Genomic DNA, 19,196 nt, shown 5'->3' with positions numbered 1-19,196 from the left:
ACCTTGTTTGTAAATAGGGCATTTGGAGCTGTAATAAGTTAAGATGAAGCCATCCTGGATTAAGGTGGCTTAATTCCATGGCTGGGTCCTTACAAGAGAGCAGGGGGAGATTCAGGAGGGAGGAGGATGTCCCATGCCACATGACAATGGAGGCAAAGCTGGGCTGATGCAGCCACGAGCCAAGGAAGGCCTGGGGCCTCCAACAGCTGGGAGAGGCAGGAAGGGCTGTGCCCCGGAACCTCTGGAGGGAGTGTGGCCCTCATGCAGGACGTCCGGCCTCTAGAACGTCAGACACTCCATGTGCGTTAAGGCCCCAGTTTGTGGCACGTTGCGATAGCTGCCCCAGGACACTCCTGCAGGGCGGCTCTGAGCCCCACGGGGCCTCATCTGGGGCCGAGCCTGCCTCTGCCTTGATGCCAGCCTCCATCTCCTCTGTGTAAACTGGGACAGCCCTACCCACCTGGACATGTCATAGGAGGAAAGCAAGGTAACACGTGTGCAGGCGCCTCAGAACACGCGAGTTCACTGGACCGCAGTGAAAGGAAGGCAGCTGTGGCCCAGGCCAGTAGCCCTCATCTGGGCACCTTGGGGCCTCGCTCTCGGCGTCCAGCTGCGTCTTGCAGAGGAGCCAGCACCAGCAGGACAGGCGGCCCGTGGCCTCCCCTCCCCCGGCAGAGGAAGCCGGCAGAGGAAATGAGGGCAGCGGACGCCGGGCCAGAGCCAGCTCCCAGGCAGCCTGTCTGGCCTGTCGCAGTAGGCAGCGTCCCCGCCGGGTCCCTGCCTTCCTCTGCCAGTGTCAGCCTGAGGGGCAGGGGCCAGGGTGCCCTGGGGTCAGGGAAGGTCTGCTGAGGGTGACTCTGGAGTTAGCAGTTGGAGCCGCGCGGGAGCGGCCGCCAGAGCTAGGTATGTGGGGGTTTCTGGGAGGGTGTGGGCTCTCCCACTGCCAGCCCTGGGGCCGGGCATGAGCGGACAGGGGCTCGTACTCGCGAGGTCCCCAGCCCCTGCTCTGGCTCTGCCAGAGGAAGTGGCAGGACAGGAATGGGCAGGGCCAGGGCACTGGGTGGTTCTGGGCAGCCTGGGGGTCACTTGCTACAGAGGGTGTGTGAGGTGGGGCAGCAGGATGCTGGCCGGCATCTAGAGGCTGGGGTGGGTCCCCGGTCGCCTCTCCTGGTGGGATATGGCAGGTGGTCGCTTGTAGAGGGATGTGTGGCGACTGTGTAATGGGCTGGTGGCTGTCTGCGTGGAGCGCCTGTAGTCCCGGGCAGGTGGTTCGGCTCCACTTGCTGTGAGGCCCACCTGGCTGTCCGGGCACCCCCGTGGGAAGAAGGAATCCCGCTTTTGGGGGACGTCACCCGCACAGGATGCTCATAGGAAGGAGTCTGGCTGGGCGCGCTCGGCCTCATGCCCGAGGTCACTCCTTGTTGACAGCGAAACGGCAGGTTCTCTGCCCAGCCGTCGACAGATACTGCCTTCTGCCCAGCTCCAGGCATCCCAACGCCGTCTCTTCCCTCTTTTTCTGACAGCTTTATTGAGATATGATTCACGTACCGTAGGATTCATCCATTTCAAGTGTACACTTCAGTGCTTTTTACTGTATGTACAGAAGTGTGCAGCCGTCACCACTGTTCCAGAACACTTTTGTCCCCCTCGTGCTAGCCGCACACCCACCGGCAGCCCCTCATGTGCTTCCTGTCTCTGGAGATCGCCTGTCTCTGGAGATCGCCTGTCTGGACATTTCCTACCTGCAGGCGTGCAGCTCAGGTGTGTCTGTGTCTCTCTCCATGGGCCCTCCGTTTTCTATCACTGGAACATAGGGAGTGGGCCTGGGTCTGGGGGCAGCTTTCGTGGATGCTGAGGGCTGGGCCACCACACGCAGGCCCCTGCCCAGCACTCAGCATTGAGGCCCTGCTCCTGCAGGGCCACAGCGTGGCTCGCCTTTTCTGCTGCCTGACGCCCTGGGTGCCTTTCTGGGGGCTTGTTGGCCATTTGAAGTCGTCTTCTGGGATTCCCCGTGTGAGCCAGGCCTGCCCGGCTGTGGGTGGTATTTATATGTTCTGGAACTGAGGTCAGAGGTGTGCATCAGGGCTGATGCTTTCACACCTTAGCCGTCTCACTGGTCTGGGGCAGGGTATGCAGGCACCGCTGGGGCGAGTCTTTCCTGATCCCCGTGCTCAGTGGCATCAGGTTGGTGGCTTGAGACGGGCTGTGGTGGGAGAATTTGCGCCCCAGGAGCCTGCAAAGCCTCCACGTCAGAAACCTCCTCCGTCTCTTTCTTCCAGAGAGCCGGTTGTTAAGCATTACCAGCAAACCAGGGGTGTAGGCCAGCTTGTTAATCCCAGGAAGCCGCCTGGAATCCTTTTGGCATGAGGCAGGCGTCCTCAAGAGGCAGTTTCTGGCCCCTGGGGATGAATGACCCAGAGGGATGGTCGTGCCCCTCTTGGGCCACTCAGCCCTGGAGGGAGCCCCTGGCTGGGGCCTGCTCAGGGCGCACCCCCCACCCAACCACTCCTGCTGTGTGCCTTGGGCTGCTCGGTCACCAGGGCTTGGGGGGCCAGGGCTGAGGACATCCTGCGTGCCCACCCTGCCCCAGGACTAGCCTTGGGGTGGGTCCTGGGGCTCCTGGGAAAGAGTCAAGGGGCCTCTGGTGGTGACCAGGCTGGCCTGTCACACGCCGGCAGAAGGGGTGTTGCTCATTGGTGCTGAGCTCGGGGCACACACGGCGACTGTGTTTATGCCCAGCGCTGGTCCTGGCCTGAGGGGGACCGGGCTGGGTGTCCAAACCCATACTGCCAGCACGTCTCCTGGCGTGAGAGGTGTGAGAGCGCGTGCACGTGGGTGGGTGTGATGTGTGTGCTGGGAGTGTGTGAGTGTGAGCATGTGTGCAGGGGTCTGAGTGGGGGTGAGGATGTGGGGGGAGTGTGTGTGTGGGAGTGGGTGAGCACACGTGTAAACATACGAGTGCACCTGTGTGAGGACGTGGGGATGTGTGTGTGAGTGTGTCCCCTCTCTGGTTCTCTGGGGGGAGGCCCAGGCCCCCGGCTCTCCCCTGCCGCTGGGCAGTGAGAGCCCTCGGGCTCCCCTCTTAGGCTCTGGGTGATGGTGTAGTTCCTGACCCCCTGTGGACGGCAGGAGGGGGGATGACACCCCCTTCCGACCACACCGACCGTCCAGCCACCTGCCAAAGGTCTGCGGTCCGGGGTTGGGGAAAGAACCCTCCTGTGTAGGCGGCTGCTGTGACCCGTGTGTCCGTGGGGGCCTTGGTGGGGGGCCTCCCAGCTGCTTGTTTGTGTGTCCGTGGACTTTGCCGGGTCTAGGTCCGTCACTTCAGGTTGACACTTAAGCCGGCAGAATGGCTGCAGCCACTTAGCCGCCGGACATTTGAGCTTCGTCCCCCGGAGGCAGCGCCCTCCACCTTCCAGCCCTCCCCTCAGTCCTTGGGGTGCAAGACTGTCCAGGATGCCTGCTTGCCGGCCCCTTTCCCCCAGTGATGTCCTCGGCCCCATGCGGCCCCAACGCCGTCTGTACTCCACGCTGCAGGTGCCATCCACACCTGTCTCTGTACATTAGGACATCCAGACTGCAGGTAAAGAGGTTTGGAAGGTCCTGGGGTGGGGGCAGTGGGGCGCAGCCTCCCCATGGAGACGTGTCTCGGGCCCCTCTCACCTGCCGGGGTGGAGCCTGGGCGGCCGCGGAGGTGGGGTTGCTGCACCCCTGCCCAGAGCTGCGTTCTGAGGCGGTCAGGGTGAGCCTGGTGGGGTGGCGGGCTGGGACTGAGAGCCGTCCGTGACTGCCCCACCCAGCGCCAGCTCTTGGGATGGGGGCATCCTGCAGCTGTGGCTTTCATCCTGGGAGGCCCACGGGGAGGTGGGTGTGCCGGGGCCCAAGCGACCCCTGTGTCCGAGCAATCAGGGCTCTGATATCAGTCACCAGCGTCCTTTCATTTCTCTACTTGACCTCAGAGATTTGGGGGAGGAGTGAGGACATGGGCCTGGGTCCTCCAGGATGGGGTGGGCCTGGGTCCTGCCTGGGAGGCGCCACACAAGTCCAGTGACCTGCTTCCCTTCCTCCGCCAAGAGGATTCTGTTCCTCTCCAGGGGAACTTCCATGTCTGGGCCTTTGGGCAAACATTTGCCAAGAAACTCCACCCCACGGGCCCCTCAGCGCTGGGCCCACCTTCTGGATGGTTCATGGGGGTATGAATGCCCCTCCTACTTGCCCTCTGTCCGGGGAAGCCCCAGACTCTTGCCACTTGCCCCAGCTGTGGGTTGGGAGGTGGGAGTATAAGGGACAGATGATGGGCCCCTGGAGGCCTGGGCACGCAGAGCTCTGCCCCTCGTGCTGTCCGCTCACCTCGGCCTCGTAACTCAGAGATGCCCGCCCAGGTTGCACAGCTTCTTCCTGCACAAGATCCTGTTTGCATCGCCGGGCGGGCTTGTTGGGCAGGGGCACTGGTGCCAGGATGCCCTCCGATGCCCTGCCAGGGCCCCGCCCCAGCCTGCTGGTGACCCCGGGTGTGAGCCCCTGTCGGCTGCATCCGCACCAGGCAGGCCGGTTGGGGCACTGGGAATACCAGGGGGCGTGGCTGTCTCGCTCAGAGCCAGGCTCACTGCCTGGGCTGGGCGGAGCCCCTCGGAGGGCCTGGTTGCCCCCACTGGAACCGTAGGCCAGTGGGGGCTGGGCCGGCTGTTCTGTGTCCTCATGTGGTACCATGGTGCCGTGGGCTTCGGTGTGAGCCACAGGAGCAGATCCTCAGGGCCTCAGAGCCTGTGGCCGGCCCTGGACTAGGTGCGGTACGAGGTGGGGGCACGCAGGCGGCTGCCAGGCGCTCAGAACAGCAGTTTGGCTGTACTTGGGGTGGGTGACCCCGTGGGGGTATTCGAGGCTACTCGGCCACGGCGGGGATCTGAGACCTCCCCTCCTTCCACAGGGGAACATGTTGGGGGCCAGGAAGGGTGCTGGGCCCTGGTGGTAGGTGGGCACAGGGTGGACGAGCGGACAGGGTCCTGGCCTGTGTGTTCCTGAGTAGCAGGGGTGGGGCCGGGTTCCCCCTGACTTCCGACAGCAGGATGGAACGTCCAGTGAACCTCAAGGGCCAGACGGGGCTGTAGCAGGGAGGCAGTTGGTGTTCTGGCCTCGGAGCCCACGGCCCCCGGCAGAGATGCTGGTCGAGGAGTGGGCTCCCCATGGTGTCTGGCCGCGATGGGGGGTCGTCCAGGACCCTCACTCTTGCGGAAGTGGCCTTTGTTCCAGGAGGGTTTGGGCAGCGCCCCAAGGGAGTGGGTGAAGGATGAGGCTATGGGCGTCTGGTGCAGATTGGAAAGGGGCTCTTGGGGGGAGCAGTGAGCCAGCCAGGGGCGCATTGGGGGTGCCCGCCCATGGGGGCCGGCAGGGTTGGCACACCCCTGACCCGGTCTCCACAGGTGTCAGACCGCTTGCTTAACATCTTTTTAAATTGAGGTGAAATTCATATAACGTGAATTTAACCCCTTTAAAGTGTACGGGTCAGTAGCATTTAGTACGTTCACAGTGTTGTGCGGCCACCACCTCTCTAGTTCCAGAGCCTTTTCATCACCCCAAAAAGAAGCCCTGTGCCACTGCAGTACCCGTCCCGGCCCCTGTCCCCTGGACCCGCCTGTTCTGCACACTCCATAGGGATGGACCACGCAGTGCCGTGGAGGGGCCGTCGGACTCGCCCACGGCTTCTCCACCAGCTGCGCGGGGCTCCTTTTTCTTCTACATCCTCACCAACACTGGTTATTTTCTGCTTTAAAGATCATGGTCGTCCTAGTGGCTCAGATGGCTCACTTACTCTTCCGAGTGGCTGCTGAGCCAGGCGGCAGCACGCGGCCCCTCCCAGCAGACTGGGAGACCGAGGCACTGGGCCTTGAGGCTGGAGGAGGCTGACTGGAAATGCTTCCTGAGTGCCGTGTGTCTCAGGCTGCTGGGGATGTTGGGACGGGGCCAGGCCGAGGGGCCAGCGAGGATGAAGGTGCAGTGGGGGAATGGCCAGCAGTGGGCAGGCAGGCAGGTAGAGGGCTCGGAGGGGGCTCATGGGTGGCGCTTTTGGAAGATGGCTTCAGTCCCAGGTGAGGAACCGCCTGGAAACCACAGACCCCCGAGGAGGTTGGGTAGGGTCTGGGCCGTGGGGTGGAGCTCACTGGCCTCAGCAGGGCTGGATGTGGGGAGGGGGCAAGAGGAATCCAGAGGCAGTTGGGGTCTCCCACTTGGGGAGGGGGTGGGAGGGACCCAGGGAGCGGGTTTGCCTTGATGGGGGACAGGGACTCCATGCTGGCTTTGGTTTGAGATGCTCCAGGACACCCAAGGGAAGGGCCAGGGCCAGGTGGATATCGGGGTCTGGGGCCCCAGAAGAAGCTGGGGACCAGGGTGGGAGCTGGGGCCCTGACGGGGTCAGGAGGGGATGTAGGCCAAGCCTGGGTCCACTTGGGAGGAGGATGGCGTCTAGCCCAGGACAGTGAAGGGGGCGGCTGAGGAGGTGGAGGGTGCAGGGGCCACCCCGGGACCCAGAGCGAGGCACAACCTGCTTTCCTTCCTGCACTCTGGCCGCGAGACGTGGCTCCACTGACCTGAGGATGGCTGGAGTCACTGACCCTTCTCTTCGCCGATCCAGGCCACCTCCACCTTCCACCTCTGTGTCCCCATTGTTTCCCTGGGGAAACCTTACTGACCTCCAGCCATGTGGCTCCCCCAGGTGGGGTTTGAGTGTGGGGTGGGGGGCAGACAGAGACCTGTGGAGACCCAGGACCCTGTGACGCCAGGACAGGATCTGGGCTCCATTCTGTTTATGGTGAGACCGTGGGGGTCTTTAAAGACGAGAGGGATGGGGTTAGGCGTGGGTGATAATTAAATAAAATTATACACATCTGACTCTCGACGTAGTACATGCTTATTGTAGAAACTATGAAAACTGCAGACGAGAAGGTATTAACTACCCAGAATTCTACCACCCAAGACAATCACTGTTCACATTTTGAGATATTTTCTTTCAGTTAGTTTTTTTTTTTTTTTTTGACATGGTTGTGATCAGGATTTATAAACAATTCTATGTCCTGCCTCTTGTTCTCAAATTTACTGAGGCATAATAGAAATAGACTAAACTGAGCATGTTTAAAGTGTTGGGTTTGATGGGTTTGGTGTACGGATATGTCAAAACTCACGAAGGATATATATTTGGGAGACCCCATGAACCCTTGACTCCGTAGTCAAATAACAAGCATTTGCTTTGAGCCCAACCGTTTCCTTGTGTATCCACTTTTTAAAATTAGCATAAAGTTGATATTTCCTCATTTATTTAAAACATCTTAAATTCACTCTCTGTGGCTTCTTTTGCAAATGTACTATTGTTTTTACGGAATCCTTTTATTGTGACTATTTAGGCTGGTTTTTACTCTTATAAACACCACTGCAGGGAACATCTCTGTGTGAAGCGATTCCTGCCTGTGATGTTAACTTGCTCCTTCCTTTGTTTTTAGTCTGGATTTGTGTGCCATCCAGGCTGCTCTCTCCTTTAAATTCCCAGACCTGGAATCACTAGGCCTGGGAGTTGGCAGGTCTCCCAGGCCCTGCATGCATGTCTCCAAATCGCTTTCCAGAGGCTGCTCCAACTTACGCCCACCAGAGCGCCTGGGCAGCTGGTCCTGGTGTGTGGGCTTCGGCCAGACACCAGCTTCTAAGAATTCACGTGGTCGAGAAGCTGACATCGGGTGTGACATTTCGTTTCTTTTATTATGGACGAGGCTGCACATTTTCCTGTGGGCTGGTCAAATTGTATTTCCTTGTTTGTGGGCTGACTGTGTGGTGTTTGCTTGTTTCTGTTTTGGGGTCTTAATGTATTTTTTTAGTTTTTGCTGATTGTGTGCTCCCAAAAGTAGTCACATCAGTCCTTGACAAATTTTCTGTCAATCATTCGTCCTGGTTTGTTGTTTCCTTTTAATTTGGGGCTTTTATGGAACATATGTTTCTATGTGGCCAAACCCATTGATCTTTCATGATTCCTTCCGTTGCTTTTAGCTTAAAAATCCCTCTCCATTGAGAAGCCTGATATTTATCTATTTTCTTCTCAGATGCTATAATTTGACTCACTGATGTCGATCTGAAGTTATTCTGGTGTGTGGTCTGAGGCAAGACCACACGGGGCCGGGCATTCTGTGCAGGGTCTTCCGCTGAGGCCAGGCCTGGCTCTGGGCTGTGATTTCGCTCTTTACCTGTTGGCCCATCTCTGCCGCAGAACCATATGGTTTTAATGATTGTAGCTTTTGGACATGTTAAGAGTTAGAAAGGCAAGATCCCTCTCTCTGCACTTTTTCTAGTTTCTCTTGTTTAGAGCTTCATCCACTACAAGGCCATGGGTCTTGTTGATGGGTGCCTGGGAGGGGGTGAGGGAGGTGGGGTGACCCAAGTCGTGTGACAGCCCCCTGATGGACACCACTCACCTGACCTCACCCCCACTCATTGGTGGAACAAGTCACTCCTTTTACAAGAAGCCCGGCCTGGTACCTGGTTCTGTTCAGAACTGCTCCCTCCCCTCCTCACAGCTCCCCCCACAAATGGTCCATCCCCCTCCTCCCACCAGCCCCTCGGAGCCCTCCCTGGAGACGGACCGAGGCCAGGACCAGAGAGCACCAGCACCGAAGGTGGTTCACCAGAGGGATCTGCTGGGTACTGATGTCCACCCCCTTTGGGGAACATAGGATCCGTGTCACCCCTCCCGTGTCACCTGCAGGGCCAGGCCCCCCAAAAAAGGAGCCCCTGTGAAGGGCCCTGAGACCTCCAGGTTGGGCCATGGGGGGATCTGTCCCCAAGGGACACCCAGGTCCTGGCCCTGCAGCCTCCACCCCAGCTTAAACCAGCTTCCCTCCCCCCTCCCCTTCCATGTCCATCCACTGAGGGCCATGGGTGGTGTGGCTCGTGCCCAGACCCTGACGCTGGACCCCACTCCTGCCCCCTGCTTACCCGCCCTCCCAGTGGGATCAGGCTGGTCCTGGAGAACTGGATAGGACCTGTCATGTGGCGGGTGTTACAGTCGTGTACTCGAGGGAGAGGGTGGGGGCAGAGTCCCAGAGCCAGCACCTGGCAGGTTTTATGGGGGACTGTGGGATGTCCAGGAGGCAAGGAGGGCTTGGGGACCTGGGACTCTAGCCCTGTGGGGTCTGGAAGGAGGGTCTTCTGGCCCACCTGTCTCCCTTGGGTTCCCTACCCCAGTTGCAGGTCCCTGAGGTGATCTGGGGGACAGCAGAGAAGGTGTGGGAGGGGGGAATCCTCAAAAAACGTGTTGAACTTGAAAACGAAGCAGGAAAAGCAGGAAGGGAGAAGGGGGAGGAAGGAGGGGGAGGGGAGGGAAAGGAGGGGTGGGGACCCATTGGTGGACCCGGTGTCCCTGCCTTGGGAGGTGGTGCCTGGCTGCAGCTGTGTGGGGGGCTGTCACCCTGAAATGGCCTGCAGTTCAGACCCCCACATGTGCCTGGCCCAGTGGAGGTGGGGTGGGGCCAGAGAAGGGTGGTTCCAGGCGGGAAGCTGGGTGGTACGGGTGAGATCTGACCCATGAGGCTGGGGGGTGGGGGCGGGCTCTGTTTGCTCCTCATGAACTGGAAAGGGGCCCCTCCTGGCAGAGAAAGCGTCCACAGGAGACCCTCGGGACACAGCAGGTGCCCGGTAAGCGTGAGTTACTCTTCCTAAACGTGGCCATGCAGTTTTACCGAACGCTGTGCCTCCTTGGAAATGGCTGGGCCTTGCCCAGCAGTGCTCATCAGGCCACCGGGCTGGCCAGGAAGGCAGGGTCCCGTTCAAGCAGCAGAATTGGGCCGATGGAGCCATAGGCCTGCTGGGTCGGGGGGAAGCTGGTCGTCTCTGTCTTGTTTTCTCTGTTGCTTCTGCAGGTGGATAGAATTATTATTTTAAGAAGTATCTAACGAAACAGGGTCCACCATCAATCATCCCCACAGGAGGGCGCCGCAGAGGCGGGACCTCAGAGGAGCGGCCAGGAACGCGGGGTGGTTCTGGTCTACCTGCGGCTCTGGCTCAGATGCTGCGTGGGTTTTGGGGTGTTGTAGGGGCTGGTGGGTGTCAGAGGTGAGCTGCTGAGCATTTGTTACCCTGGGGTGTGAATACTCCTGGGTGTCAGGGAAGATGGGACAGGCGCCTCTTGGCTCCGCACACACCACCTTTGTTGTGATGGTCAATGGATAACAGGTGTTTGTATCGTATGACCATGTCGGCTTTCACAACCTGCGTTTTCACATAAGTGAGCTGAACTCTCAGTCCTTTCCTGTGTGAATTCATCTGATTAAAGTAGAGCCTTAATCACAACAAAAAAGAGCTCCTCTTACGCCAGAAACGTGACCCCTGCTAGTGGAGGTGGGGGTGGGCTGGCCGCTGCTCTCAGGGAGCACCACCCCAGGGACCCCCCACCCCCACCCCGTGAGGTTTCCTTCCAGAATCCCCGGCCCAGCCCCTGCCTCTTCCAGCCCCGTAGGCTGTGGGCCCGTTGAGGGGTCTGGGCCCAGGGTTTGCCCTGTGTGCTCTCAGCCACCCACGGGCGCTGCTTCTCCCTGTCATGTCACCACCCTGTTCCCAGTGTCCTGGCTCCCTGGCCCCAGTTCTGCCCACAGAGCGGGCATGGGGCACTGGGGAGGGCAGGGAGGGGTCCTGGCCGGGGGCCCCAGGCTCCTGTCTGTTACTTCCTCACCCCAGCCCTTTGGGTGAAGACAGGCAGGCTATGTGCCTGCCCGGTGACCCTGGCTGTGGTGCCCCCGGTTGTGGGTGCCCCCCACGGCGAAAGGGGCCTTGGGGAGTGAGCCCTACAACGGTGGAGGGCTGTGTGCCAACGCCCACGGTCACTTGGCAGGAACCTAGCCCATGGCTGAGATGCTACCCATCCCCCTCCCAGTGAAGGCCCACTTTGGCCACCTGCCCCTGCTTAAGGAGGCTCTAATGGGGGCCACCTGCCCCTGCTTAAGGAGCCTCTGATGGGGGCCACCTGCCCCTGCTTAAAGCAGTTCATATTGAGGCCACTTGCCCCGCCCAGGGCGGCTCGGATGGAGGAAGCTTGCAGAGCGGCTCCGGGGACGCAGGCAGCTCGGCGTCCGGGACGAGGCTCCAGGGACTGAGGAGCTCACCCCGCTGTGGGGCACACAGGACACATGGGGAGTGAGCAGACCCTGGAGACCCTGGAAGGCAGGGTCTAGAGTTCAGAAGGAGGCGGGTGTGAGCTGAAGCAGTGGGAGCCTCACCCCACGCCATGGAGGCCACACCGCATGAGTGCCCTGCCCCCGCCTTGATGCCCCCGAGGCTTGGACACGCCGGAGGAGGTCTGCACAGCCCCAGGGCAGACCTGGACGATGAAATGGACCCTAAGAGAGAACTTGCCAGCACTCAGCAGTCCTGCCTGCCCTGCCCCGTGTGTGGTGGGCCAGCCCTCCCCCATCCCAGCTGGACAGAGATTGGCGAAGTGGGGCCTGAAGGGGCTCTGGGATCTGGGTGCCCGCGGGGGCTACGTTTCCTGCCTGGAGGTGAGCGAGTGCAGGGGCGGGGGGCTCACTGAATGGGGTACAACCAAGGGCTCGGGCTGCAGGGCCACCCTTGGCCACTCCCAGGTGACTCCCGGTGGTGTGAACTTCACCTGGGTCTGTGGGTTATTTTTATAATCTTGGCGTGCCCTCTGGGCAGGAGTATGGGGGCAGAGAGGAGCAGGTGGTGAGTGGCCGCCCTGTGGCCTCGCTGCGGGACCAGCCTCTGCCCCTGTTCCTCCTCTCCTCGCCCTCCGCTCAGCCAGCAGGAGGCCTGGGGCACCTTTTAGCCCACCCTTCACCCCTTACCTGGGGCTGAGCTGGAGTGGGAAAGGGCGGGGGGTGGGGTCTTGTGGTAGGGGGTCTGTGGTGTGTGCCAGGCCTAGCTGACATCTTGGGTTGGTGTTCCTCTGTTGCACACTCGGTGTGGGGTGGCCCCATTTCCAGATGGGGAAGCTGAGGCTCGGGGTCCCACAGCTGGTGGAGCTTCCAGCCCAGCGAGGCCCTGAGCCCCCTCCCAGCCTGGCCTGGAGCTGCCCCAGCGCAGCCTGGGGAGGGTGAGCAGGTAGCTTCTTCCCACCATGACCAGGAGCCCCCTGATACTGGCACATGGTCACAGAGACGTGCCAGCACTTGCCCGCCAGGTGCCCATCTCCTGTGGGGAGGACCACGGGGCCAGGCCCCACGGTGGTCGAGTGCCCCAGCGTGCAAGGGAGGCTTCTTGGCAGGGGATGGTCTTCCTCTGCTGAGCAGGCTCCCGTCACCTCCGGCCCCGGCACCCTCCCTTCCTGGAGCTGCACTGGGCAGCCCAGCCTGCGGCCCTTGACTATGACCTGACCTGGGAGCTGCTGCCCCCGCCAGGGCCCTCCGAGGCGGTGCCTGTCCATGTGTGGCCACTGTGCTCTGTGGGGCTGGGCAGTAGCTGTGGGTGCCGTGAGGGTCTGGCCTTCCCTTCTGCTTTGGGGGCAGGGTCTGGGGGCAGGGATGGAACCTCTGGTGACAGTGCTGCAGAAATGGGTCCCGGAGGCATTGGGTGGACAGAAACACCCGTGGAGGCCTAGGGTCCCCCGAGTGGGGCCCAGGCCAGGCACGGCCAGCCAGCAGGGCAGTGCCTCAGGGGACCCTCCTGTCACAGGGTGTTAGCTGAGGCCATGTGCCACGATGCTGGTGGGTCCCAAGTGCAGTAGCCCCAAGCTTGGACCCCCGGGTGGCATGCACCCCTCTGAGCCAGCCACCAGCCGCACAAGCGGGGCGTTTGTTCCCCACATCCAGGGGCCTGGTGCCTGGTACCCAGCCCTGCAGCCCCCAGACCTTGGCTTCAGTTCTGGAGCCCCTTACGGTTACAGAAGGGGGCTGGCACGGTGATGTATGCGCTGGGCTTCATGGCCATGTCCAGGGGCTGGTGTTCTGATCCTTTCTCACCTGCCCAGAGTCTACAGGAAGGCTCTCCCCGCTGAACCCTTGGACATAAAACGGCCAGAGAGTGCCACCTGGTGGGCGGTGAGGAACCCCCCCCCCCCACCTGTGTCTCACTGCCAAGCTGCCCTCCTGCGGGCTGTGTAGTTGTTCCCCAGGCCAAGGGTAGAGCGGCAGGCGTCTGGGCTTGGGGTACGGTTGGAAGTGGGCCTTCCCGTGCTGGGCTCGCATGGGGCTGACGGTCACGGTAGGGTGAGTGGCCACAGAGAGGTGAAGGGCTCGGAGTTTGGGAGCAAAGCCGTGGCTGGATGCTCTGCTGCAGAGGTGAACGGCCTGAGGTTTGTTTGAATGGGTTTTTCATTTCTGAAACAAACAACAAAGCCATTTGCAACTTTTGTCTTCCTGGGCACTCGTGGTGTCGTTCTGGTGTGTGAGTGGCCTGGTACTGGGGGGATGGTTTCGGGGTCACCGCTGCCAGGCCCCCTCAGTGGACAGAGCATGGAAGGACATGTGTGCAGGTGCACGAGTACAGACACACAGGTCAGTGCCTGTGCGCTATAGGTGTGCCAGGTGCCCATACGCTGGGGTCATGCAGGCACCGCCACCCGCCGCGGGCACCTCCGGCTCTTCCCCATCCTGCACTGGCTCCAGTATGTTGCTTATTTGCTCTGCGGAACCAAATACCCACCTGAGGCTGCTCTGCCCCCTCCTCGTGGCCCCACTGCCCCAGCGTCAAACCTGATGGGCTTCTGCGCCCTTTGTGGTCCTGGCACTGTTCTCTTTCCTCCATCAGTGAACACAGGCTTATTGGTGTTTCCAGGCCCTGAGTGTTCCTCTAGCCCTTGACACAGAGAGCATCCCTGGGCTGTCACAACTCTCACTGAGGTTGTCAAAAGAATGAAACGAGGTGCTGACCCCTCTTGCCCTCTGGGAAGAGGTGGGGTGTGAATGGGACCCCACATGGGCCTCTCAGACTGTTAGTGGGTGCCGATCCTAAGGGCACGAGCGGGACCTTCCCCGTAGGCATCTTTGGTGGATGGTGGAGGAGCAGGGAGCCAGAAGTCAGGAGTGGGTCTACCCAGGCCCCCAGGCACCAGCCCTGTCGGTGTTTGGGTGCATCTATAACTTCCTTGAGCCTCAATTTTCTTACCTCTAAAGTGGGCACAATGATACCTCCTGAGCAGGCCTGTCGGGGGGACTGGAAGAGAGGGTATGTGTGCGTGCGTACATAGTGTGTGTGCCCCCGTGTGTGTGTTCGTTCACGCTGTGTTGATACAACAGGTGTCTCTGCCAGACACTGGTCTGTTTCAGGAGTTCACGGCCAGCAGGGCCCAGGCTGTAGGTGCCGGCCTGCGGGCTCAGAGAAGGGCTCCGGGAGCCAGAGCTGGAGGTGCTGAGGGCGTTGGTGGCTCCCTCCTGGGGGTGGCCAGGGTGCAGTGAGTGAGTGATGCCCATGTGTGGGCAGGGGGTGAGCGGCCCCTGTGCGGCCTTGGGATCTGGGGGTGACACTGGAGGGGACAGGTCCGTCTGACACCGAGGGGCTGTTGGAACCCTCCTTCTCCCACCAGGATCATCCTCTGACCGCGGAGGGCAGGGCAGGGGCTCCCTGGGGACCGAGAGCAGTCGCCTAGCTTCTGACACGGACCTCCGTGTCCTCGTCTGCAGAGTGGTTCTGAGGGTGACACTCCTGTCACCTGCTGTAGTCTCGGGGAGGGGGGCAGGGTTTCAACTGTTCCAGCATTGGTGGGGCTCCAGAAACTGACATGTTTCGTAGATTTGAAAATTCAAGTCCACAGCCTCTCAGCCGCTTCTGCCTCTGCCCATCTGTTTGGTCTTCTCCCCATCCCCGCAGATCCACCTTCAGGGACGTGGGCATTGGATGGTGGGGGAGGCCCACTCGGGGCCCCACCCGCCACCTTCCTCTGCTGCTGAGTCGAGCACATCATGCTGAGTGCCCACCCACCCTCAGCCCAGTTCTGTGACCAGGGCCCGCCAGGGGCTTGGGAGGGGACCCACAGGAGGGCCGCACCCCAGGACTAGCATCAAGGAGGCTGAGGGCAGAGGCTGAGGCTGGGCCATCTGAGGTTATCCTGCCCGACAGCAGCCTGTGCGGCCCAGAGGGGCAGGTGGGTGATGGGCCTGGTGCCTGCTGCCTTCTTCCAGGCCCTGTGACCATCCAGGAGATGGAGATGCAGGAGTGCGCGTGCAGGCAGAGGTGGCGGGAGGGGAGCCTGCTGAACGCCCATGGGTTGCCATGGCAACAGCACATCCTTGGGGGCTTTCATGGCTTCTTGGGGGTGCGGCAGCCAGCGCTGCTCAGCAACCTGTGAGTACACGCTATTTGGGTGGGAGAGCCCAGTTGGGGGGGTGATGCTTACACAGTGGGTGGGCCCCCCACCCGAAACCTGGCCTGTGGAGGCCCCTGTGAAAGTATCTGCTTGCAGCCCCACGGGACTGGGGAATACAGCCAAAAGTTCCAGGGTCTCTTGCAAGGGCAGGCTGAGCTGGTTTCCCCTGCCATGGTGACCCTGCCCTCCTGGGCCCTCAGCCTCGCCTCTCTTCCCTGTGTGTGGGTATCTGGAATGAGCTCAGAAACTTGAGTAGGAGTCCAGGCCGCACTTGCCATTGTTCCAGCCTCTTGGGCTCACACTGCCTCCAGGAAGTCTTCCTAGATACCCCATTAACTGGTAGCTCTGGCTTCCCATGTGGGCGCAGAATGCCCAGGAGCAGAAGCACATCAGTCAGAGGTCAGCTGTGCCACCTCGGGCAGGCTTCTCACCCTCGCTGAGCCTCCATTTCCTCCTGTCCAGTGGAGACAGGCATGGCAGCCACCTCGGTGCCAATTAGGACCCGGTGAGGCGCTGCTGAGACCTGCTCTGACCTGAGGGACCAGTGATGGCAGGTGTGCTGGGTGGGATGATGGGATCCTGAGGAATCAGCCATTGGGAGCTGGGGGGCTGGGGTACACAGTGGGCAGAGGAGCTGGGGACAGGCAGGAAGCCTCCAGGGTCCGAAGGGAGGACGGGCAGAAAGAAAGTCCTCGGGAAAGGGGCATGCACTGGAGCCGGTATTGTGGGACAGGAGGGCAGGCCAGGGGTGGAACTGCCTGCCCAGCGTTTAGGGGACCCCGGCTGGCCCCACCACATTGTCCTGCGGGCACCAGATGGGCCAAGCTTCCCCAAAGCCCTGGCTCAGCGGGGGAGTGGGGGCAGCTTGGATCCCTAATTTGGGGGCCATGCTTGTGTGTTGGAGGGCCACGTTGTGCTGTCCTGGGCACCACAGTTACCCCATCACAGTTACCCCACCCTCATGAGGGTGAGCCATGAGGGGCTCACATGGACCAGGTGCTGCAGAACGAGGCACCCTGCTGTCCTCAAGACAGAAACAGCACCGGGGGTCCCTTGGTGGGCGTTCAGTAAGAGGGTGACTTGGAAACGCCAGACTGCATGGAGGAACTCTGCTGCCTCACCTTGGGGACGGTGACATCCCTGTCCTCAGAGGTTGGACAGGTCCCGGCCCTGACCCCCAGCTGCCTGGAGCCTGGCATGTGGCCAGCAGCCAGGTCCTCAGTCTCTCCCGCTTAGCGGGGCCCTGGTCCGTCTCCCAGCAGCCCCCATCCCGGGTCTCACAGCCTTTACCAGTGCCATGCCATAGCTATGGCAACGATGACAGCCCCCGGGGCCCACTCCACAGGGGTGAGTGGGCTGGCCAGTCTGAGAGAGCCGTGGGAGAGGGTCCCCATAGCCCCAAGACCCTGAGCTCATGAGGGATGTCCACAGCCCCCCAGAAGTGGGAGCTGAGCAGGCCTCGCCAGCTCAGCCAGCCCCTTGTCCCTTGGCAAGGCCAGTGTGGCACCCAGGGGCCGGCCATGGACTGCAGGCTTGGGCCACCGTGGCCAACCCGTGTGTCCACCGGCCCTGGGCCGGCGGCTGTGCCTCCGAGTGTGGGGTCTTGGAGCAAGGGCAAGGGTGCTGAGGCTTAGACCGCAATGAATTGGGGGGCCTCGGAGCCCGGCGTGGGGATCCGGCTGGCCCCGGAGTGTGCCTGGGGGACTGGGTGCAGATGGGGGCCGGGTCGCAGAGCTGCCCTGTAACTCTCTCTCCCTCGGCAGACGGCGCCCCGCTCAGCGAGCTCTCCTGGTCGTCCTCCCTGTCTGTGGTGGCCGTGTCCTTCTCCGGGCTCTTCACCGTCATTGCCCTCATGCTGGCCTGCCTGTGCTGTAAGAAGGGCGGCATCGGGTTCAAGGTGAGGGCTGGGGGTCGGGGGAGGCTGTGGACGAGATCCTGAGGGCTGGCCCTCTGGTGTCCACTCGGCACTGGGCTTCCTTCCCTCCTAGGGCCCTCTGGGGACTATAGAGGCCAGGACCCCACAGCCCTTCCTCTGGGGGCAGCCGATGGGAGAGGCCTAGGGGCTGTCAGGGACCCCTCCCACTGCCTCCCCCATTTTGGGTCCCCCTGTTGGGGGGGCATGGCCTCATGCTGTCATGTCCCAGCTCAGGGTCAGGCCTCTGTGCGGTGCACCCCGGGACGGTGAGGATGGGCCTCAAGGGGGCCACGGGGGCTCCTGAGCCGCTGTGGGAGGGGTCTCTATGCCTAGGGGATCCTTGAATCCCTGCTTGTTCGAATCAGCAAAGGGAAACCAAAGTTGCCCAGACACGCTTCTCGGCATCAGAAGCACCTCTCTGGCTGGGGTCACCTTACTTTGGGTGTCTTCCGCCCCACGAGGAAAGGACTGTGCGCCACGTAGGAATCAGGGCGGTAGGACAGCAGGAGTGATCATTACTGTTCATGGAGCATCAGCTAGAAGGCTGGGCCCGCCTTCTCTCTGGCCGCCCTGGCAGGGCTAAGCTCCCGGGGTCATCCTGGGCGGGATTCCAGGGCTGAGGTGCCCCTCCTAAGGATGGTGGCCCAGAGGCATCCCTGGGGCGCTGTTCCCCAATCCTAGAAGCGCCCATGGCTGCTCCCTACCTTTAGCTGCAGCTCTGAGCATGGAGGACCAGGAGAAAAAGCTGGGAACTGAGGGGCCCAACCAGAGCCCCCCCGAGCCCTGTGGGCTGAGTTCTGCCGACTTAGCACATAGCACCGCCTGTGGTCATTCTCCCGCCCACTCAGCTGCCCCGCCCTTGGCTGGAGGTCAGATTCCCGGGCCTGGCGAGGTCCGGAGGGGAGGGGCTGTCCTGTGGCCCAGCACAGCAGCCCGCCACCCCAGTCATCTCCATACTAAGTGACCCACATTGCAGCCTGGTCACCCCCGTTTTAGAGAAGCAGTGCCCTCCGCCTCCCCCTGCTGTGTCTCATCACGGGGGGCCGGGGAGCTGGCATCTGCGCAGCACTTGCCTTTTACAAAGGTGTCTTTGCCACATTTCACGGCAGGGCCATCCAGAGCTGTCTGAGGGGTGGGCTGGTGGAGCTCAGGGCCTGGGCAGCAGGGCCATGGCCCTGGGAGCCTCGGCTCTGCACCCAAGCCCCTGCCTGGGGATCCGCATGCCTAGCCCTGTCTCCCTGGCCTGCAGGAACACAGTGGGCTGGGCCAGGCGATGCTGGCATTTTCCTGGAGGATCCTGGGGCCAGAGAAGCAAGCGGGAGGGGGAAGGGGCGGGAGGGGGAAGGGATGGGGAGGGGGAAGGGATGGGAAGGGGGAAGGGATGGGAAGGGGGATGGGAAGGGGGAAGGGGGATGGGAAGGGGGATGGGAAGGGGGATGGGAAGGGGGAAGGGGGATGGGAAGGGGGAAGGGGGATGGGAAGGGGGATGGGAAGGGGGAAGGGGGATGGGAAGGGGGAAGGGGGATGGGAAGGGGGAAGGGAGGGTGGAGGGGAGGGGGAAGGAGGGAGGGGAAGGGGAAGGGAGGGGGGAGGGGAGGGGGAAGGAGGGAGGGGAAGGGGAAGGGAGGGGGGAGGGGGAAGGAGGGAGGGGAAGGGGAAGGGAGGGTGGAGGGGAGGGGGAAGGAGGGAGGGGAAGGGAGGGTGGAGGGGAGGGGGAAGGAGGGAGGGGAAGGGGAAGGGAGGGGGGAGGGGGAAGGAGGGAGGGGAAGGGGAAGGGAGGGTGGAGGGGAGGGGGAAGGAGGGAGGGGAAGGGGGGGCCAGGGCTGGGCCTTGAGGCTATTGTATGTCAGCCCCTTCTCAGGATGCTGTGAGAACAAGGCCCCAAACAAGGGCCAGTGCGGCCCCCTCCTACCCGTGCCCTCCTCACCTCCTGGGAACATGGTGCCCGGAACATTCCAGCACCAGTGCGCCTCAGTGGGAGGGCCTGCCTGCATA

At 61.8% G+C, this 19,196-nt stretch overlaps 1 protein-coding gene across 1 annotated transcript in view; it reads left to right on the top strand.

The window, feature by feature from the left end:
- The window catches only part of AATK (apoptosis associated tyrosine kinase), a gene marked incomplete at its 5' end in the record, with an annotated part of 37,682 nt that overhangs the window by 4,303 nt on the left and 14,183 nt on the right, over nucleotides 1-19,196 (top strand). The window contains one exon of the mRNA XM_082680024.1: nucleotides 17,050-17,183. Within this exon, the coding sequence (XP_082536150.1) occupies nucleotides 17,050-17,183 (134 nt within the window). The remainder of the gene's footprint in view (nucleotides 1-17,049; nucleotides 17,184-19,196) is intronic.

Source organism: Grampus griseus, assembly GCF_964374135.1.
Source record: "Grampus griseus genome assembly, chromosome: 20".
Classification (NCBI taxonomy): Eukaryota; Metazoa; Chordata; class Mammalia; order Artiodactyla; family Delphinidae; genus Grampus; species Grampus griseus.
Note: the sequence above shows the minus strand (reverse complement) of the source record. Positions and strands in the feature narration are given on the sequence as shown.